This window comes from Corvus hawaiiensis, chromosome 3 (assembly GCF_020740725.1).
Source record: "Corvus hawaiiensis isolate bCorHaw1 chromosome 3, bCorHaw1.pri.cur, whole genome shotgun sequence".
Lineage (NCBI taxonomy): Eukaryota > Metazoa > Chordata > Aves > Passeriformes > Corvidae > Corvus > Corvus hawaiiensis.
In genome coordinates this window covers 22017009-22035383 of record NC_063215.1, presented here as the reverse complement: position 1 = coordinate 22035383, position 18375 = coordinate 22017009, and the positions used below count along the sequence as shown (strand labels likewise).

General features: G+C 39.8%; 1 protein-coding gene across 5 annotated transcripts in view; it reads right to left on the bottom strand.

The window, feature by feature from the left end:
* The window catches only part of ARHGEF10 (Rho guanine nucleotide exchange factor 10), a 112287-nt gene that overhangs the window by 42530 nt on the left and 51382 nt on the right, over positions 1 to 18375 (bottom strand). For 4 of the 5 annotated variants that reach the window (XM_048296439.1, XM_048296440.1, XM_048296438.1 and 1 more), the window contains 5 exons: positions 17727 to 17843; positions 15851 to 15943; positions 14289 to 14459; positions 11883 to 12028; positions 10306 to 10481 (listed from right to left, as the gene is read on the bottom strand). In XM_048296439.1, the coding sequence (XP_048152396.1) occupies positions 10306 to 10481; positions 11883 to 12028; positions 14289 to 14459; positions 15851 to 15943; positions 17727 to 17843 (703 nt within the window). The remainder of the gene's footprint in view (positions 1 to 10305; positions 10482 to 11882; positions 12029 to 14288; positions 14460 to 15850; positions 15944 to 17726; positions 17844 to 18375) is intronic. The other variant, XM_048296442.1, reaches the window with a different exon arrangement.

Here is an 18375-nt window from a genome sequence, read left to right as displayed (position 1 = left end):
TGAAAATTCAAGGTCCTTATGAAGATTACTTTGCTTCTGAGAGAAACAGAGCCCTGAAGTCAGACTAGTTTACACAAAATGGAAGAACATGAATGCTCACATGCAAAAACCACAACTGAGAAAAGCTCTTTTCCTGACTACAATTCCAGTGTTATGGGGGGGTAACACGAAATTAATGATATGCTCCAAGAACATGCCAGATTTGAAGACCACTCTGAAAGGTTGGTATACCCAAAATTTGACTTGCCATTTGCAATCTGGTCTTTGAGGCTGAGTACATTTGTATTGCTTCCTCCCACTGAGCCATCTGTGTGCATCCAGGCAGCACACTGAAACGTCACGTGTTATGAAAGGAAGAGATCTGGAAAAGTTTCAACCCTCATCTAGAGCATAAAGATCACCTGGGATGGGGGAAGAAGTTACATATGTGGGAGGTAACTTTAAAAGCTGCTGCGTCTGAGGAAGGCATAACAAACTGGTACTTGTATAGGATTACACACTTGGAACAAATAATAATAATAAAAAAAAAATAAAAAAAAATAAAAATAATAAAAATCCAGGTCCTTACACAAAATTTCAACTACATTTAAACCTGAGTAGCTTGTACAATGTTCTGGAAAGCAAAGCATCATGATACTAGATGAATTCTTGATCAGTTCATAATAACTGGGCAGATATCATGAGATTGTTAACCTATTTACATTAAACTATGATGATGCAGCAGTAATATATTTAAAACCATTTAGGTATAGACAGAACTGTTCAATTCTTTACATTTGGCTTAGATTGTCCTAGAAAACTTTCAGTGATTTTCTTCTGTCAAGTAATAATAGGCAGACAGCATCCCAGTGCTTTATTTATAATGCCCACCTTTAGAAAGGACGAGAATGGAGACTGTGAGAGACAATGCTGCACCTGAAGTAAAATAGTTTCCTGTTCACTGCAGACCTTGATAATCAATATAAAGAAGGAAAACCAGAAACCATTTATAAGGCCCAAGATTCAATTACTGCAGTTGAGGAATTCTCCCCCTGTACGTGATACTGAATCCTGCTCCTATAGACACACTGGTACATAAAACACACCAATGCTTCACAGCTGCTTGGTGGAAAAGAACTTATCAAATAGTGAACAAACATTCTCTTTTGACAGGTCTAGTGGAAATACTTTTCTCAGTATAAACAGAAAAAGAAATCTTTATGTGCCATTATTATACTCAAGCTATCTATTTCAGCAACTAATAAAAAGAGTTGGCAAAAAGATTATGAATACTGGAAATACTAGAAACACTGTAATTAATTTAGCAGTTGATACTGATGTTACGTATTTAAGTACCATTTCCTTTCCCTTTGCAAACTCCCTTGTCCCAGAACACCTAGCTTTTGCTAGAAGGCTGGTGATGAGGGTCCCCTTCTGTACCAAAACCTCTTCTTGCACAGAAATTGACACATTCAAGCATCAGTTATACACAAGAGGCACATCCATACCTCTGATATACATCCTTCCTGGAAATTTTGTATGATTGTTTAAGCCAGTAACAAAGCAGATGAGGTTTTGTTTTTAGACACTGAACTACCAACTTCCTGCACATTGTGTTATGTAAGCAAAGTCCCTGACAGCCCCCACAGCACCACCCTCCTCATATTTGTATCTTTTCACGTGCTCACTCATGCTGCTCCTGTTTCCATAGACGCATCAGAGAAATATGTGGGCAGATTTGGTTTTCTTGTTTCTCCTTTTCAAGAGCATTTGAACAGCCAACTGGAATTTGACTAAAATAGTAATACAAAAAAAGTCATCCTATGAATCCAAAATCCCGGCTTATGACCTAATCAAGTCCACGGGTCAATTTAAAGTTCCTCACAGAAAAGCAGACTTTCTGCCCTCCCCCGGTTTGCTCTTTCACACTAAATCCAACTCATGATCTCCACAGTTACATGCACCAAAAATATCTGAGCCACCATGTCAGGGTCTCCTCCCCCTGCCATGTAGCCCTGGGAGAGGGGCCCTGAGGGGACAGAGATGGGGTTTCCCTGCCCCTGGTCAGCCTCGTTCCCATTGGTTGTTTTGTGTTTCCCTGCACGGGCAGGGACCCTCGGGTCCCGGGATTGCCTCAGTTCCTCGGCAGAGCCCCGGCCATGGGGCTGGAGAAATAAACATCTCTGAAACAGCTAGCAAGGATCTGTCCATATATATTTCTTTCTATGGGCCTCCTGGTTTAATACATTGTGTTACAGTATCCGTACTGCAACACCACCATAACTCAACTGTAGATCTCCTGAGATTACACCACACTCTCAGGCCCAAACTACACAAGTTTTTGAGTGGCATCAATCTCCAGGTCTGGAAATTTAAGCAAATGGGAAGTCAGGAATGATGTCAGAGAACAAGAGTTTAGTTGGCAGCCATCAATGAAAAGCTGAGCAGCTGCTCGCACGTGTCTTTGCAGTATAACCCTAACTTAGGCTTAGTAACCTAGCACAGAAAGAAGCAGCACAAGCACACACATCATATTATGTGATAAGCAATAAACCCCTTGAGATTACTAAAATGCAAACTGTTCAATTCAGACATGGCATAAGCAAGGCTGATTACCAATACAGTCAGGACCCACCATTGCCAATTACCATGAAGAGCATTATCATAAACATGAAATGACAATGTTCAGTCTAATCATACTTTAATCATGTAAGCACCTAAACATAATTTATGTTCTTAATTATTGAAACTGATAATCTGCGTCTCTGAAACTAATGTAATAAATTAACTATTCTCACTGCCATGCAAGACAGGGGAGTTCTTCAGGTCCTAATCACAGAAGAACCAAATACCACATGACACCCAGTACACAGAGTAGAGCTGGAAAACAAACCTCACAAGTCTCAACTCTAACAAAGTATTTTTAACATGCTTTACCTCCCTGCCAGTTGCCAATACCTTTCTCTCAACTGGCAATTACATGAATGCTGAGACCTGTCTTGCTCATTGTACCAGATCTGAACACCAAAGAATCAGGTTGCACGAAAACTACCATCTAACCACAAAACTGCTTATTCACAAATCTTGAGGAATAAGAAGGTAAAATCAACAGCTTGCATCTGCAAGTAGTGAGTAAGGTATTGAATTCATAGTGCTATACCATTTGTGAATAAAATTATGCAAAATTATGCAAAACCATAAAGGAAATGTAAAGCCTCTGAGACAGTGAGAAGTAGTTCATACACTGAGAGTATGGCTTCAAGATTATATTAAGCTCCAGCTAATCCTGACTGCACAGGCATTTCAGATATAAAAGGCCATAAATATTTTTCCTGCTGACAGAAGCAGCTGTACTGTGTCAGAGATTAAAGCAGTAGGGAACATGAGGGAGAAACACCAGAGCCCTGATACACTCAGCGTGGACCCCACAGCCTGGCTCCCCAGTGTCACACTAGCTGAGACAATGGTCAGGAGTCTTCCTGGACTATGTACTGACTGCAGTTCCTGCCTCTGTTCCCATGAGCAAGAAAAAATGCCGTTAACAAAGACTTTGGAGTCAAAGAAAAGAAGTGCCACGGCCATTTCTCTCACAAGGCCCAAAGGGAAAGGCTGAGGACAGCATGGACCTGGAAGTCCCTGCCCTCCTAAGGAAGGAGAGGGGTCATACAGGACATCTGGGATGCATCTGCACAGGTACAAAGGGCAAAAGAGGAACTGGGTGCAGAAACACTGATACAAACAGCCAATGAAAGTACATGTGTGAAGGCATTTAAACAATGAAAGTACTGCAGGGATTCCAAGATAGGTCTGCAGCAGTTGTAAACTGGCCGAGCTGCCAAAGGTTTACACTGGAGCTCCCACCAGACTATAACAATTCATGTGGAAATGGCATTGTGAGGAGCTCACCTCCCTCTTTCATACACACCAGCTTGGTTTCTATTGATTTTATGACTCTGTGCCATGACGTGGATGAGACCCCTGGCAACACAGAAGGTTTATAGGAAGTAGATAACAAACCCTATAACCACTATAAAAAATACAAATGGCAAAGAGAATAATCTCATCCTGCATGGGTGAGACAAACATGTAACACCTAAATTTATCCTTGCCTAATCCACTAGATAGAAACTTATATCCGCTTAACAAAGTGAACTATTTAATGCCACCCCATTTGCTCAGATGAACAGGCTTTTTGGCATTAGATTTATTTACAATCTTTGGTCTTTTTTTCACATATATCAGTGACAGTTTACATTTATGAACATATTGCATCTCCTTTAGTGCACAGTATTGTCTTCAATACCTTTAAAATAAAGACTTACATTATTAATCTTTATATATTCCACAGAGATGAAAGCTAGTTCAATTAGCAAGTCATTCCACATCATTCTTTCTAAAATTTTATCACCAGTGCTGGAGTTGATATGCTACTTAATATTAGTTTTTGGTTACTCTGGACATTGTATTATACAATTGCTGAGCCTTAGAGGGATCATAAATGTGACTGGTTTTTTCTTCCCCAATTCTGTATTTCTCATTAGACAAACCAGGAAAAAAACCAGCTCTAATGGCAATGGCTCTCACAGAGCACTATCTCTGATTTTGAGAAGAGCTGCTGTTTCAATGAGCAAGATGTTGACAGAAACAAGTGCACACTGTAACCCATCAAACACCCCTCCCTGTTTCCCTGGCAACACTCAGAGGCCTACACAAAGTGACTGCATCAAGCAGAAGAAAACTTAGAAGAGAGGAATCATTTCTGCACTTCAGCATCATGTCACTACTATATTTGACAGTAAACAAATCCCACAGAGATCAAGAACACAATTGGAACAAGTGGAAACAGAGTACAAATGTATCCCCGAAAGTCTGAATGAGAAAGGGGAGCAGCCATGGCTTAGCAGTGCTGAGCTTTGCTCTCAGTTACAAACTGTAAACCTGTGAAAGAAAGAAAGAACACTAAAATACAGCCATAAGAATACTAGCCTGATTTTTGACTTCACTGTTCTCTTTGATGCTCATCACAGCATGGATGGGTACAGTACAGTACAGTACAGATGGGTTTGGCTCATTTTCCCTTTCAGCCTTTAGACATATGGCTCAAACTGATGCTTCTTTGCTTAAGTAACTGTCCATACTATCTATGTCTCCTAATCAACCTGATCAGAGCACAGCACTGCTGACAGGTGCTGGTTTCCCACCCAAACATGGCGGGATGCTTAGCCCTCTCCCTTTGGTTCTAGAGTCTCTCTAGTCTGGTCTTGTTAAACAAAAGCGCTGTGAAAAACTTCTCACTCACCCTTTTCATTCTTGGGGACCCAAGAACAGGCAACTGGGGGTGGCTGCTGTTGCTGTGGCACCAAACTGGCATTTGCCTCAGCACAAACCACAATTTACAACCCATCAACAATTTGCATAAAGTGCTGCAAACTCATAACATGTGCCAGAAGTATGAGAAACTAAAACTCTGGCCAGTATATTTGACTTTTGTTCCTATAGTCCCATTTAAAAGGCAGTGAAATACACATATTCACAGCGATTTTATCTACGCATGGATGACTTGCAAGGCAAAGTTGACTTCTGATTCTTCTAGAAGGGAAATACTGAACATTTTTGGTAAGAAGTTACAAATTTGCCTTTGACTATACTTTTTATATTTTTGGAAAGTATATTTATAATATTTCATCAATATGACATATTAAAAGCAAGATATATTCACTGTGCTTTCACCCATCGTCTTTCTCATTGTAAAAGTACATTTTACTTTCTTGATGCCCTCTTTCCACATATTCAGTCCAACTGGGAATCTGAAGAGGTCCCAGTCAATTGGAAGGTGGCAAACATTGTCCCAAGGCAAGAAGGATGACCGTGGTAGCTACATGCCTGTCAGTCTCACTTCAGTGTCTGGTAAAGTTACAAGGGTTATTCTGGAGCTAGTGAAAAAGACCTGAAAGACAACACGGTCATTGGTCCCAGCCAGAACAAGTTCATGAAGTTAAAGTCCTGTTTAAGAAACTTAATTTCCTTTTACAACAAAGTAACCCAGGTAGTTGATCAGGGGAAGTTGATGTAAATGTGGATTTCACTAAAGCTACTGATCTGAGGCCTCTCACAGGATCCTTCTGGACAAAATGTCTGGCACACAGCTGGATAAACACAGGTAAACTGGCTCACAGGTCAGGCACAAAGGGTTATTTATAGTGAATAGGTTGGTGACATCAGACATGCGGACCTGTCATTAGTGCGGTTTCCGGGGGGCCCATTTTAGGCTCAGTTCTCTTCAGTGTCTTCATAAATGACTTCAAGGAATACTAAATAACTTTGCCAATGACACTAAATTGGGATGAGCTGTCAACTCCCTTGAAGGCAGAGAGACCCTGCAGAGAAAACCTTGACAAATTACAGGGCTGGGCAATCGCCAACCACAGGAAGCTTAACAAGGGCAAGTGCTGGATTCTGCTCCTGGGACAGGGCATCCCTGTGTGTACAGACAGACTGAGCAGAGACACTGGTGAGCAGCGACACAGAAAGAGATCTGGGGATCCTGGTCAATGGCAAGTTTAGTACAGGTCAGCACTACCCTGGCAGCCAGGAGGGCCAACCGTGTCCTGGGGGGCATCAGGCACAGCATCACCAGCCAGGTGAGGGAGGTGAATTTCTTACACAAGTACACAGGTTTCTTACACAAGTAAATCAAAACCAAGAATATACAACTTTCTGTTCACACTGAAAATATTCCCCTGTTCTTATATTAATTCAACTTTTCTATACTACACAGAATGTATCTGTGCTTCTTCTGCACATGGACTAACTGGGCTGAAGAGAACAGCAATAGCCTACCAGAAACAATACATGGATTTACTAGGGAAAAAACTCTATCTCATATTTTTCTGCCAACAGTTCTACAGAAGAAAATTAACACTTCACACTTTTGGCACACATAACTAACTGCTTCCACAAAAACTGTCCATTTGGGATGCCAGAGAGTCATACAGACCTTCAAGCAAGACCAACGCTAACACATAAAACAGGACTTTGACTAATTTGCTGAGAGAAAAGCGACCTGACAAACATGCTGTTTTTTCCTGAAGACTGAGAATGTGAAACGTTTAGTGGTTATTACTGCAGGAAGCAAACACAAGTGGTAATTGCACTCCACTAGGAAACAATATTAGAATCATAGAAATAAAGGACTCTGCCAAACAGCTGAGACTTCAATCCTTCTTCATGTTCATAACTAAAAGAATTCAGTCTACTGTTGGTGCTACGGGACAACAACAGAACAAGACAAGAGCACATCAAAGATGGGGCAGTATAGCAGAATACACTCTAGGAAAACTTTCCTGCTTTCCCCCACACACCCTCAGGCCACACAGTTTCTCCAATCAAAATAAAAAGGGCTTAAAACAAAAAAAAAGACATAAACTTAATAGCCCCTAAATGTGTTCTCCAGAATTCAGAGACAAAAGACTGCTATACAAAGCTCAATGGGGTAGAAAACTGCCCATTGATGATTTTGCCAAGTGAAAACCAAGTTCACAAAGCCCTTGCTTTTCATCTTAGAACAGTACTAAAGCATGCTTTTGATTTATACATACTCATAAAACCTTTCAACCTTTCAGCTGCATATTACAGACTGTACAAGATTAATTCAAATTCAGCTATTAATTCAGCACCCAAAGTAAAGTTTGCATCTTTAATCTATACTGCCTTTTCTTGCAATGTCACAGAAAACTGGAAGCACCAATTGCATTTAGTCAATAATAAACAGCAAGATACAATTGTGACAGCTACCTCCTCACAGAAAAGGTTTTGGTAGAGAAAAAAGTGCCATGATAAGGGAAATGTAACTAATAACCCATAATCCTCACAAGAACACAACCTGAATCCATCAAGAATCCTTGCTAATCACAGCAGTAATGTCAGAATACCAACCTTACAGGAATCACGTATTCAACCTGGCATGTGGCAGATACAAACCAGCTTTCCTCAGTCTTCCAGAAATGCAAGAGGTAATCCCTCTACTACTTCATGATTTTACACAGAATCACCATTATTCTGTATATCTTCAGTACACACAAATTGGATGTGTAAGCTGAAAATCAGGTCTGAGAAATGGTTTTATGTCTCAGGATTTTGCCTGCAGCATTCCAAACTGTTCTTGACCACAAGATTTTATTAATACCACATACTATGAGGCCATTGGGATTTCATGGTATATTTTGAAAACAGAGGGAGACATAAATTTATGATGACTGCAAAGATATGAAGTTTCAAGCAGAGTAGACAGTATTTCTCTGTTAGTAATTTGCAACTTGTAGTAAACACCCAGTAGTTTCACCAATGAAGTGATACTACCATATTAAAGACCATGTCACCAACTATAAAATGCAGCAACTTTGTGGGTGCAAATAGAAAGCAGCACCGAACCAGTACCCAGTCTTACCAGACTTCCCTTCTGCAGGAAGGCTGTACTTTCTGAGTTTCTGTAATCTTTAGCAGACAACTTAAACTGAAACTAAGGAGACAACTCTACAGAACAGCTAACACAATTAGGTGTGTATTCAAACTTGTCCATAAGGGCCAGTTCAAACAATTCTGCATCCAGAGTAACAGCTAGAGCAAACACAGTAGTATATGCAAAAAGCAAGGCTATGCTGTTCCTCTTTCATTATTGTTTATATTTAATTTAGTTGGATCATTTGGCAGAAAGGTTTGATTAAACCTGAGGGAGGTTTTTTCAGTATATGCTTCAAATCCTTTTTATTTCTTATCTTTTGATCCTTTTTATTAAAAGACTGAATTAATATAACAGAGCTTACAAAGAGAAAGATTAGTTCAGCTCACATTTTACCTGTTGAGTACCATTTAACCTGAAGGTTGATTTACAAATGATGTACAAAGTAATTTCTTTTTTTGTGCGTGATATTGTCACCAAACATGATGAAGCTGAAAAACCTCAAAAGCCAGGAGGTTCAAGTAAGTTCTACAGGACTGTTTCGTCAGGAGTTTTTGTTTCTCCCCTCATGCTTTTCTTCCCCATCTGACCTTACTGACATGCAAGGATTTGGTCTTATCAGCTGTGAAACTGCTGCACAAAATCATAATAGGAATATTCAACAATCTGTTCCTCCCACACTTACCTACAAAAGGGATCCCCAATTCTAAGAAATACACTTCTTTATATAGTCCTCTCAGGGTTATGCATACAGCATCTGGTAAGTTATAATATAAAGGCCTTAATCTCATTCTCTAAGTAGTCCATTAATGCTTAAAAGGAGTTACAAGAATTAAGTCATCCTTGAAATAAAGACATAACTGTCTGTAAAATTTTCTGTAGCTATTTACAAAGGGAGGAGTAAAAAGACCTGACAAGAACCATCCTGGAGACTACAGGGGGTAGTAAATGCTGCACTCTGATGGTGTAGCATTTATGCCTCCTTACAGCACAACTGTGGGAAAATTCATGAAGCCAAGGGTGCACTATTAAATAAATGTAGTGTGAAATAATGCCTAGAGCTAGCACTGAAATCCATGTGAATTATAATCCATGAATAGGAATCAAATTACAATCTAGAGATATTAAGTGCATTTAATATTACAATATTTAGGCAAAAAATAGGATATAAAAAGAACTCCTTACATGTGAAAGTCTAGCTAACAAGTAAAGTCTTAAACTTCATACATCTCTTGAGGGCAGTTGGCAGACTTGTAGGGGGGATTAACTAGCACAGAAGAATTTGCAAACTTCAGATCTTGAGGTCATTTTTGGAGAGAGGCTAGGAGGAAATTACCTATTAACATATTGTTTTGAAAACTTTCATTAAGGTTTTTTTCTGAAGCACTAGTTTGAAGGACAAGATACCATGGGCTTGAGAAAAGTGAGTAAATTCTACCCTGCAATAACCACTTGTGTCCAGAGTCTTAATCACAGCAACAGGGTGGCTTGGTCATCTTTGTTGAGAGAAACTTCCTTGCTTTAACTATGGGATGAAGAACATAGGCAGAACCAGCTACCACGGGACCACTGGCGCACCACACCAAACCCACCTTTTTGCACGTCTGCACCCTCTCATGCTTTAGAACTCTTTACTCATTCATGCATAAAATTCTAAACTATGACAAATACAAGTAATTCATGTCACAAGGCAGAAGCCTGGCTGTCACTTTTTGCATTCTCAGTTTCCAAAGAAAGAGGCTCTACTACTCTTCATGTTACAGAAATCTTCATGCACAAAATGCTTTCCTGTTTTCAGTAGCCCATTGAATTTCAAATATGGATTTTAACAAAGTAGTCTGTAAAAGTCAGTAACTCCTGTCACTTACTTGGCTTAGAGTTAATGATGACATTTTCAGCAGAGTGCTGGGGTGGGAACCTGCAGTTCTCTCCTTGGCCCTCACTGCTGCCATACTCTATGACGTCCACTTGTCCCAGCGGTACGCTCCACTTCAATAAGTACCTCTGGCCAGTTGTCATGGTGCCACTGCTTTCATAGGAAGAGCTGGAAGATGCACAAATTATTATTGCAACAAGCAACTGTGTTTCATGGCATGCTATTTATTATTTTAGCTTCTAAAATCTGCTGTTTATCAGCTTGAGTACAGTGCACAACTTGAAAGAAATACATGCACCGGGCTGACTTTTGTGACTTCAGAGTTAGGCCAGCAGCTCATGCTGGTCATCTAGACTGTATGCGAAGAAAGACCTGTCATCTGTAAAAATATCTATCTTTTGCAAACTCAAACATCCCAGGTGCCTAGGGACCACTAGTTGCAGACGAATTTTCCATGGCTTGCAAAAGATACAGCCTTTTACAGAGGACATGACCCTCACAGGGTCAGACACTTGGCATGATCATAAACTCTCCACATGGAAAACAAAAGCAGACTGCACTTTGCTGCTTCAAGTACAAGTACAGAAAGTCCAAGACTTTACTGGTATGAAAGAAGATCAAATATGAATAGTTAAAAACAATATCCAAGTGTTACTAAGAAACTAAAGAATTTGTAAAGGCAAGGATCACAGGATAATTGACATGAGCTTGTTCATCTTCTGAACATTACATGGTACTTCTCAGTCACTAACATGAGACCAAGCAATCACACACTTAGAAATACATGTACAGGATTCATACTTCAGTAATGAATTAAGATATCAACCCACATTATGCTTAAGAAAAGCTGTTCTTGGAAGATTTTAATGATCCACATTTTCTTTGTCAGAATGTACCATCACATAAAGCAATTTATGACACAAGCAACATATGAATGTGAACACAACCTTGGCGTACACAGACATTTAGTAACATTAATAATTACAGCCAACAAAAGCACAGAAGGAGCTTTGAAAAAATGCTTTTTTCAAAGCAATTCACCTTTAATCTTTCAATGCTTGGTCTCAGAGATAACAACCCTTCCCCACGTGGAACTTTTTTAGCCACTTCCAGGTTTGTTCTGGCAACCTGCATTAACTTTATGGGTTTTGTTTTGTATATTTGTTGAGGGTTGTTCATTTTGCAGAGGGTGGGATTTAATTTACTAATTGTGTCAAGTTACAAATCTCTGTGTGTTACAGTCTGAATTTAAGGAAGAAGAGAAAAAAGTCTTACCCTGACATGCCTGTATTCCACTAAGCACTAATACACAGCAATAACTAGACACTACAGAGCACTTCTATCTGTAATCTCCAACTGCTACAATTTTCTTACAAATTTACTCTAAAACTTCCAAATACCAGCCAGCAATTCAGAGGACTATAACAAAGTTAGTTATCCATTTATTATGACTACTCCTAGAAATCATTAGCCACCGTAAATACAACAATACAAAGGCAATTCAAAAAGTGTCACTTTTTTCCAGCTGAAGTTCAAATGATCATCTAAAAAATATAAATTAAATCTTACCGAATATTTACTGTTGCACACATCAGCACATCATTTAACATGAAAAGTCGCCGTTCTTTGGTTTTGATAATTTCTCCTTTGTCGTTATAAACGGTCTCAACCATATCATCAGTCCGTATGAGGTATCTGTTTCCGCTGCTGAGTAGCTGGATTTTGAAAACAATCAGCACTGTATATTATACACTGTACATCCAACAGCGGGAGCACAAAAAACAAAAACAATGGGTTATTACTTGCCATCCTAGCACAAGTGATTGCAGGTGGATTTGCCAAGGGAATCTTTATTAGTCTGCTTTTCATTTAGAGAAACAGTAACTTTTGCTGTCATCAACGTGGACTGAAGGGGCTTTGCATCTTAATGCAGACCACAGCTGCTCTGGGAATCTTCCACACTGATAAAGGTTTCTTGGCGAAAAAAATGATACTTCCCACAATTTCTGTGATTTCCTTCCCTTGTCCCTTCTTTCATAGTCCACTGAAGACCTACACATAATTCCAGCTGCCCAAAGTGGGAGGCCGGAATGTGAGGAAAAAGTGTGCTCAGACTGCTCTGCCCCCCTGGCTCACACAGCTGAGGAGCACAGATGGCAGGGTGCCACAGACTGTGGAGAAGATGACATGTCCAAGAGATTCATAGCACGTAAATTGCTTGTGACATTTGCCTTCAAGGGCTGATGATCAGCACTGTGCAAGCGTGAACTAATCCCTTACATGTCAAACACACCTCCTTCACCACCTATTTCACCCTAGCTGGCATTGTTCCAAAACTGTATACGCAAATATACAGGCCCAGGAGGGCCAACCATGTTCTGGGGGGCATCAGGCACAGCATCGCCACCCAGGCAAAGGAGGGGATTGTCCCACTCTGCTCTGCACTGTCCTCACCTGAATATTGTGTGCAGTTTTGGGTGCCACAATGTAAGAAAGATATTAAGCTATTAGAGAATGTCCAAAGGCGGTCCTCAAGGATGGTGAAGGGCCTTGAGGAGAAGCCGTATGACGAGTGACTGAGGTCACTTGGTCTGTTCAGTCTGGAGAAGAGGAGACTGAGGGGGACCTCACTGCACTTTACAACTTCCTTGTGAGGGGAGGGTTCTTCACCCAGAGGGTGGCTGGGCACTGGAACAGGCCCCCCAGAGTAGTGGTCAAAGCCCTAAGTCTGACAGAGCTCAAGAAGCGTTTGGACAATACTCTCAGGCACTTTGTGTGACTCTTGGGGGTGACCTTGTGCAGAGACAGGAGTCAGACTCAGTGATCCTGATGGGTCCTTTCCAACTCAGCTGATTCTGTGATATTAACACACAAGGCCTGAAGGACCCTGTGAGATTTGGAGTGACTACCCACGTATATATCAATAAATGCCCCACTGCATAACACACAAAATCTTACAGTCAATATCAACTGACAAAAGGTAACCTGGGCCACCTCTTCAAGAGTGCATTCTGTGTCTTGGAACTATTTGCAGATGATTAGTAGCTGCTTCAAGAAGCAGGACTATGACAACTAGAAATGAAAGTAAAATGTCTGAATCCATCTTCTGATGCACTTGGAATGGAAATACTGTTCCAGTATGACAATACATTCTTGGTAAATAGCTTAAAACAAGCATGTTCTGGTTGATTATTGCTTTCCTAAAAGCTATGCTTTTATGCATAACCAAAAAACCCCCATTCCTTCAGCGCATCCCCATTACTTTATCTCAGAAAGAGTTCACAGGATAATAATCTGTAACTTCACAGAAGCAGTAATTGAAGCATTTATACCCCACTTCATGGAAAAGAAGGAATCATTTATGATACAAATAAAACAAGCACACATATATCCACAGTACAGATAGCTACTAATAAACTCAAATAAAAAAGATTGTTCCTTCCTTCTTACTGAATGTCTTTTACAATTCTTTTTAGAAATTTCTATTGTGCAATGCAAATATATGAATGAAATAGACTGGGATTTTCCTTAAAACAAGGAATATGTTGGACCCATTCGATAGCACATCTTGAAATGCTTTATAGTTGGAAGCACTGCTGTATGAGGACGTGGTCCCTTTCTTTACACAGAAGTAATTCCTTACTTCTAGGATAAATTAAAAGCTGAATTTTTCCATGCAGAAAATGTGCATGAGACTTTACTACATATTATTATTTCCTACGCTGCCACAGAACACCAACACTGCTGAGGCTAGTTCAGTGTGTTGCCCATTCCAGCACACAGCGGTGTAACTGATGAGCCTGTTCAGTCCCAGAGGTGGGTGACATCTCACATTTACCACTAGAATGACCCCATGTGGTTGAGCTCTACAGAAAAACAAACAATATAGGTGTCTCTTTGGTTTCTGCGGTAGAGATTGCTCAAGGCCCAGAAACTGACTCTTCCATTTCCGTTATGCCTTCCTACTTTCCTTACCTTGTTCAGGTAACGTTCATTCATTGCTTTTGCTATTTGTTTTATTTCACAGCGCTGATCTGCATCCCTTTTCCTTTCATTTAACTTCTCTGCCAGTGTCTCAAGTTCTGTAAGAGCCATCTGTAGAGGTAATCTGTCAGGATGCCCTTTATTAGTGTTCTTCAGCATATCCTGAGGGATAGTTACAAAACAAAACAAAAATCAGATTTACTTTCAAAGTCAGGTTCCAAAAATTACAGGATGTACAGTTACAACTACATTCTTTACTTGAGTACTACTAAAGGATAAGACCAATAAACACCTAATGAATATTCAGACAACACACTGCTTACCTTCCTGAACATCTTAGTAATTCTTAAAAATATACTGAATGGGACCATATACAGCTTATTTAAAGAACAAAATTACAGAGAAGAGACAATATGAAACAATCTGGCAATCAGTATTATACTATAATATGTATGTATCTGTGAACAATGATTTAAAATGAAACTTTTCTGATACTGTCATAATAATATTGTATTATACTTATTACTGTTATTATTCCTTGTTAAAACATGGACAGCATACTCATCCTAAAGTAGGAAACATTACTTCATTAAGGTCACAACAGCTCCTCCAAGTCTTTCTCTTTTGTAGGCATACAGAAGGAACAATTTGAATTATAGCTCGTCTCCATTCCCGGAGCACTTAAAAATCCCTATATATTCACTCTGTCTTCCTGCCACAATAAACTTCATCATTCATTCCTACTCCCTCAAAAACTCTGACCACATGCTTCCCCCACAACTAGTTCTGCTCCTTTACCCACAGTAATTCCCAGACCTGCATCCCAAAGCTGTCCTCCTCTGCGCACCTGCAAACACAGCTAGCACATGGTGGTTACTGGGGTAAATGTGCTGCGGTCTGGAAGGAGTCACAGAGTAAATTTGTCTGGAGCAGGTCTATACTGGGGAACTGTGCTCCTCCTGCAGCTTAACTACCTGTTGAGATGAGACCCAAGGACTCCCTGTCAAATCTGCAGTTTCCATGGGAAGAGAAACAAGATGCTGCAGGTCTGAAGGAAGCTGCAACATACTCAAGCAGGTCCTGTGAGCCAAGTAGTCATAGAGTGTACTGTTGTTCTGCATCTCACGTATATTTCTAAACTATCCAAGGCACAAATTTAATCCTCTTGGTTTTTTCTTAAGTGGAAAGTAATGCCACTAAGTTCCTAGCCATGTTTTGAAGTCTTATTAGCTAACAAACTGATATGAACAAGTAGCATATTTGAACTACACCTTTACTAAAAAATTATTTATAAGCGGTATCTTTCTTAGCAAGTAATCTATAGTAAATCTAGTTTACTACGATTTTCCTGCAGTGCCCTAACTGCCCATCCCTGCAATCAGACTATGAGATCAGCATGTTTAATACACTGAAATTTTTTCTTTATTTCCCCATGATCTAGCGGTCACTTCCACTGCAGCATGCTCCTCTAGCAGAAGACAGCTACCATGTAATCCCAAAGGTAAACCATGCAAGAATGTAGCAGGAGCCTCCCTTTGGTAAACATTATTTACCTGCAATAGTAGGATGAACTGTGGAAAACGCTGGATAGGTTTCATCATTAAACCATACAGTGTAATGCGATCAGGGCTTGACTCCTGACACTGCTGCAATGCAGGAAAGACACATTTACTACCATGAGCACATTTCCACCAGTTACAGAATGAAAGGAAAACCTTTCCTAAAATTTCTTCTATATTGCTTACATTAATTATAATAGGAAGACTGTAAAGATTCCATTTACTATCAAGATTTAATTTAAAAATATTAAATCTTTTAAAAAAACCCATCACTATTAAAATGATGGCCTGTTACTGAACTGAAATCTCCTCCTTAAATAAATACCGCTGGGCTAAAGCCACACCAGCAATGCAGCATCTATAAATCTAAAAACCTACCTATAGGTTTTTAAGAGGAAATCTAAGAAAAACATCATAATCTCAGTCCTATGCGAACAGAGCTTTTGATCTTCTTTATTAGAAAAAACTAAGGAAAAAGATGTTGATTTATATTCGGAAAGAAAAATGTTAGAATCCCTTATTTCAGTTACTAGGAATGGCAGATAAAACCAGACAACTTTCTTTTGCATGTGCAAAAAAGCCAGAAATGTCCAGAAATAGGAAGGTTAGAGGAAATATTCAATATTAAAAACAAAGCAAATCAAAATTATATTAAACTGGTGTTGTGCTTAAATTGTTATTTATTGCTACAACTATCAGCTTCACAACAATTTATTCCCGTTGCTATCTCCACAAACATCTGTTTTTTTCCAAACAGCAGTAGTGAAAATTCTGATCTTCATTGCTGGTGAGCAAAAAAAAGGAAAGGTAAAGAAGTGTCATCTGTCATTAGAGTTTGGCTGTGGTTCTGCAAGCAGAACCAGTGTGGCACTGACAAGCAGTGATGAGAGGTGTGGATTACGTCTCTATTGGAAAAACACGCTTTTAACAGTAGAAGTACGATGTGACTACACGTTCACTAGAGTCTGATCTTCATGGTGCTTAAGGCTTCCAGAGTATCATCCTGCATAGAGTTGTCCACATTCCAAGAAGTTGTTAGTTAATTTTAGGATCTGAAGACAAACCTCTGCCACCCTTCTCTAGGCAACCTAAGATTTGCACTAGGCACCCAATTTTAGTGCTTTGTGGACCACTGTAGCAGACCTGACAGGGTGACAGCTCTGAGAGCCACAGCTCAATCCAGAATGCTTGGGGAACGAGACAAGATGAGCTTTCAGACTCTCAGCAATGTCACAGACAGCCCAAAAGCCTTGCAATGGAGTCGGTGTACCCTCTTTAAGTTGTCAACCCTAGGGATTTGTAGCACTTCTACTGCATGTGCCAGGATCTCCATACACATCATCACAAGCATCATATGCAACAGGGCAGTATGCATTCTGCAAAAAAATCACCAATTTCAACCCTAAGCCAGAAACATGATCTTCAAGATACAAGGAAATTGTTGTGGAATGGAAATCCAGCTGTACTGCTTCTCACAATACAATAAACAAATTAGAATTAAAATAAATTCCAAATTAAAAAGTGGCTTCATATGGTGAACTACTATTTGAACCTCACCTGATATGGAAGAATCCTAATGTTTAGCCAAATAAAGTAATGCAAACACCAATAAACTGATTTGAACAACAATAAAACTACTGTGCACTTCAAAATACATCCTAGATCTAACAACACATTACTATGCCAAAAATACAGTACTGGAAGGGAATCCTCTGGGGTCTTTTTGTGCCAAACCCACAAAAAAGACCTTAAGTCCACAAAAACAGTGAGACAATCTACAGTATCAGCAGCCCAGTTTCCTCCCAGCTTATAACTCATACTTTCTTATTTATAGCATATGCACAACTGTTTTAAGATTGAATAAACTAACCTTTAAGAAGTCTAAAAAGGCAGGTTTGGTGGCACAAGATTTCTTGAGAATCCCAACTGCTGTACTGAAGTTGTTTACATATTCACTGTATGCATCCAATACCATAGATTTAGAAAACTGAAAAGAAAAAAGGGCAAATCTTAACTGTAAATACAAAAGACCTCTGCCAGCACAGCCATATAGATTTCTGGCTGTTAGGGACTTGCCTCGCTCAGAACTAAGGGCTTTGCTTGGCCTAGTGGTGAATATACAGAAATACTGATAATACCCAAAATAATCTTTCTGCAGAAGACAGGTCAGAAACAGAAAGATATAACAGCTGTGAATTGCAAGAAATGTATTTACAGAAATTGCTTCATCTTGGCTAGAACACTAGGGCAGAACCTGAGGACTATGGGCAATCAAAGGGCATCCACTGCAATTTGAAGTGGCAGATGAGATCCCCTGATCATCTCACTGCCTGTCTTCCAGGTTAAGTGAATCAGCAAAGTCCCACAGCCTTCACATCCTGACTTCAGCTATTAAGGACTTATCAAAAAAGCAGATAGATTGCGTGGCCTGCAAACAGTCATGGGAATGGTAAGATCACTGCCCATTGCCCTCTTGGTAATTTTATCCCTCTCTTTTGCAGAGCTGGTCTCACTGAGAC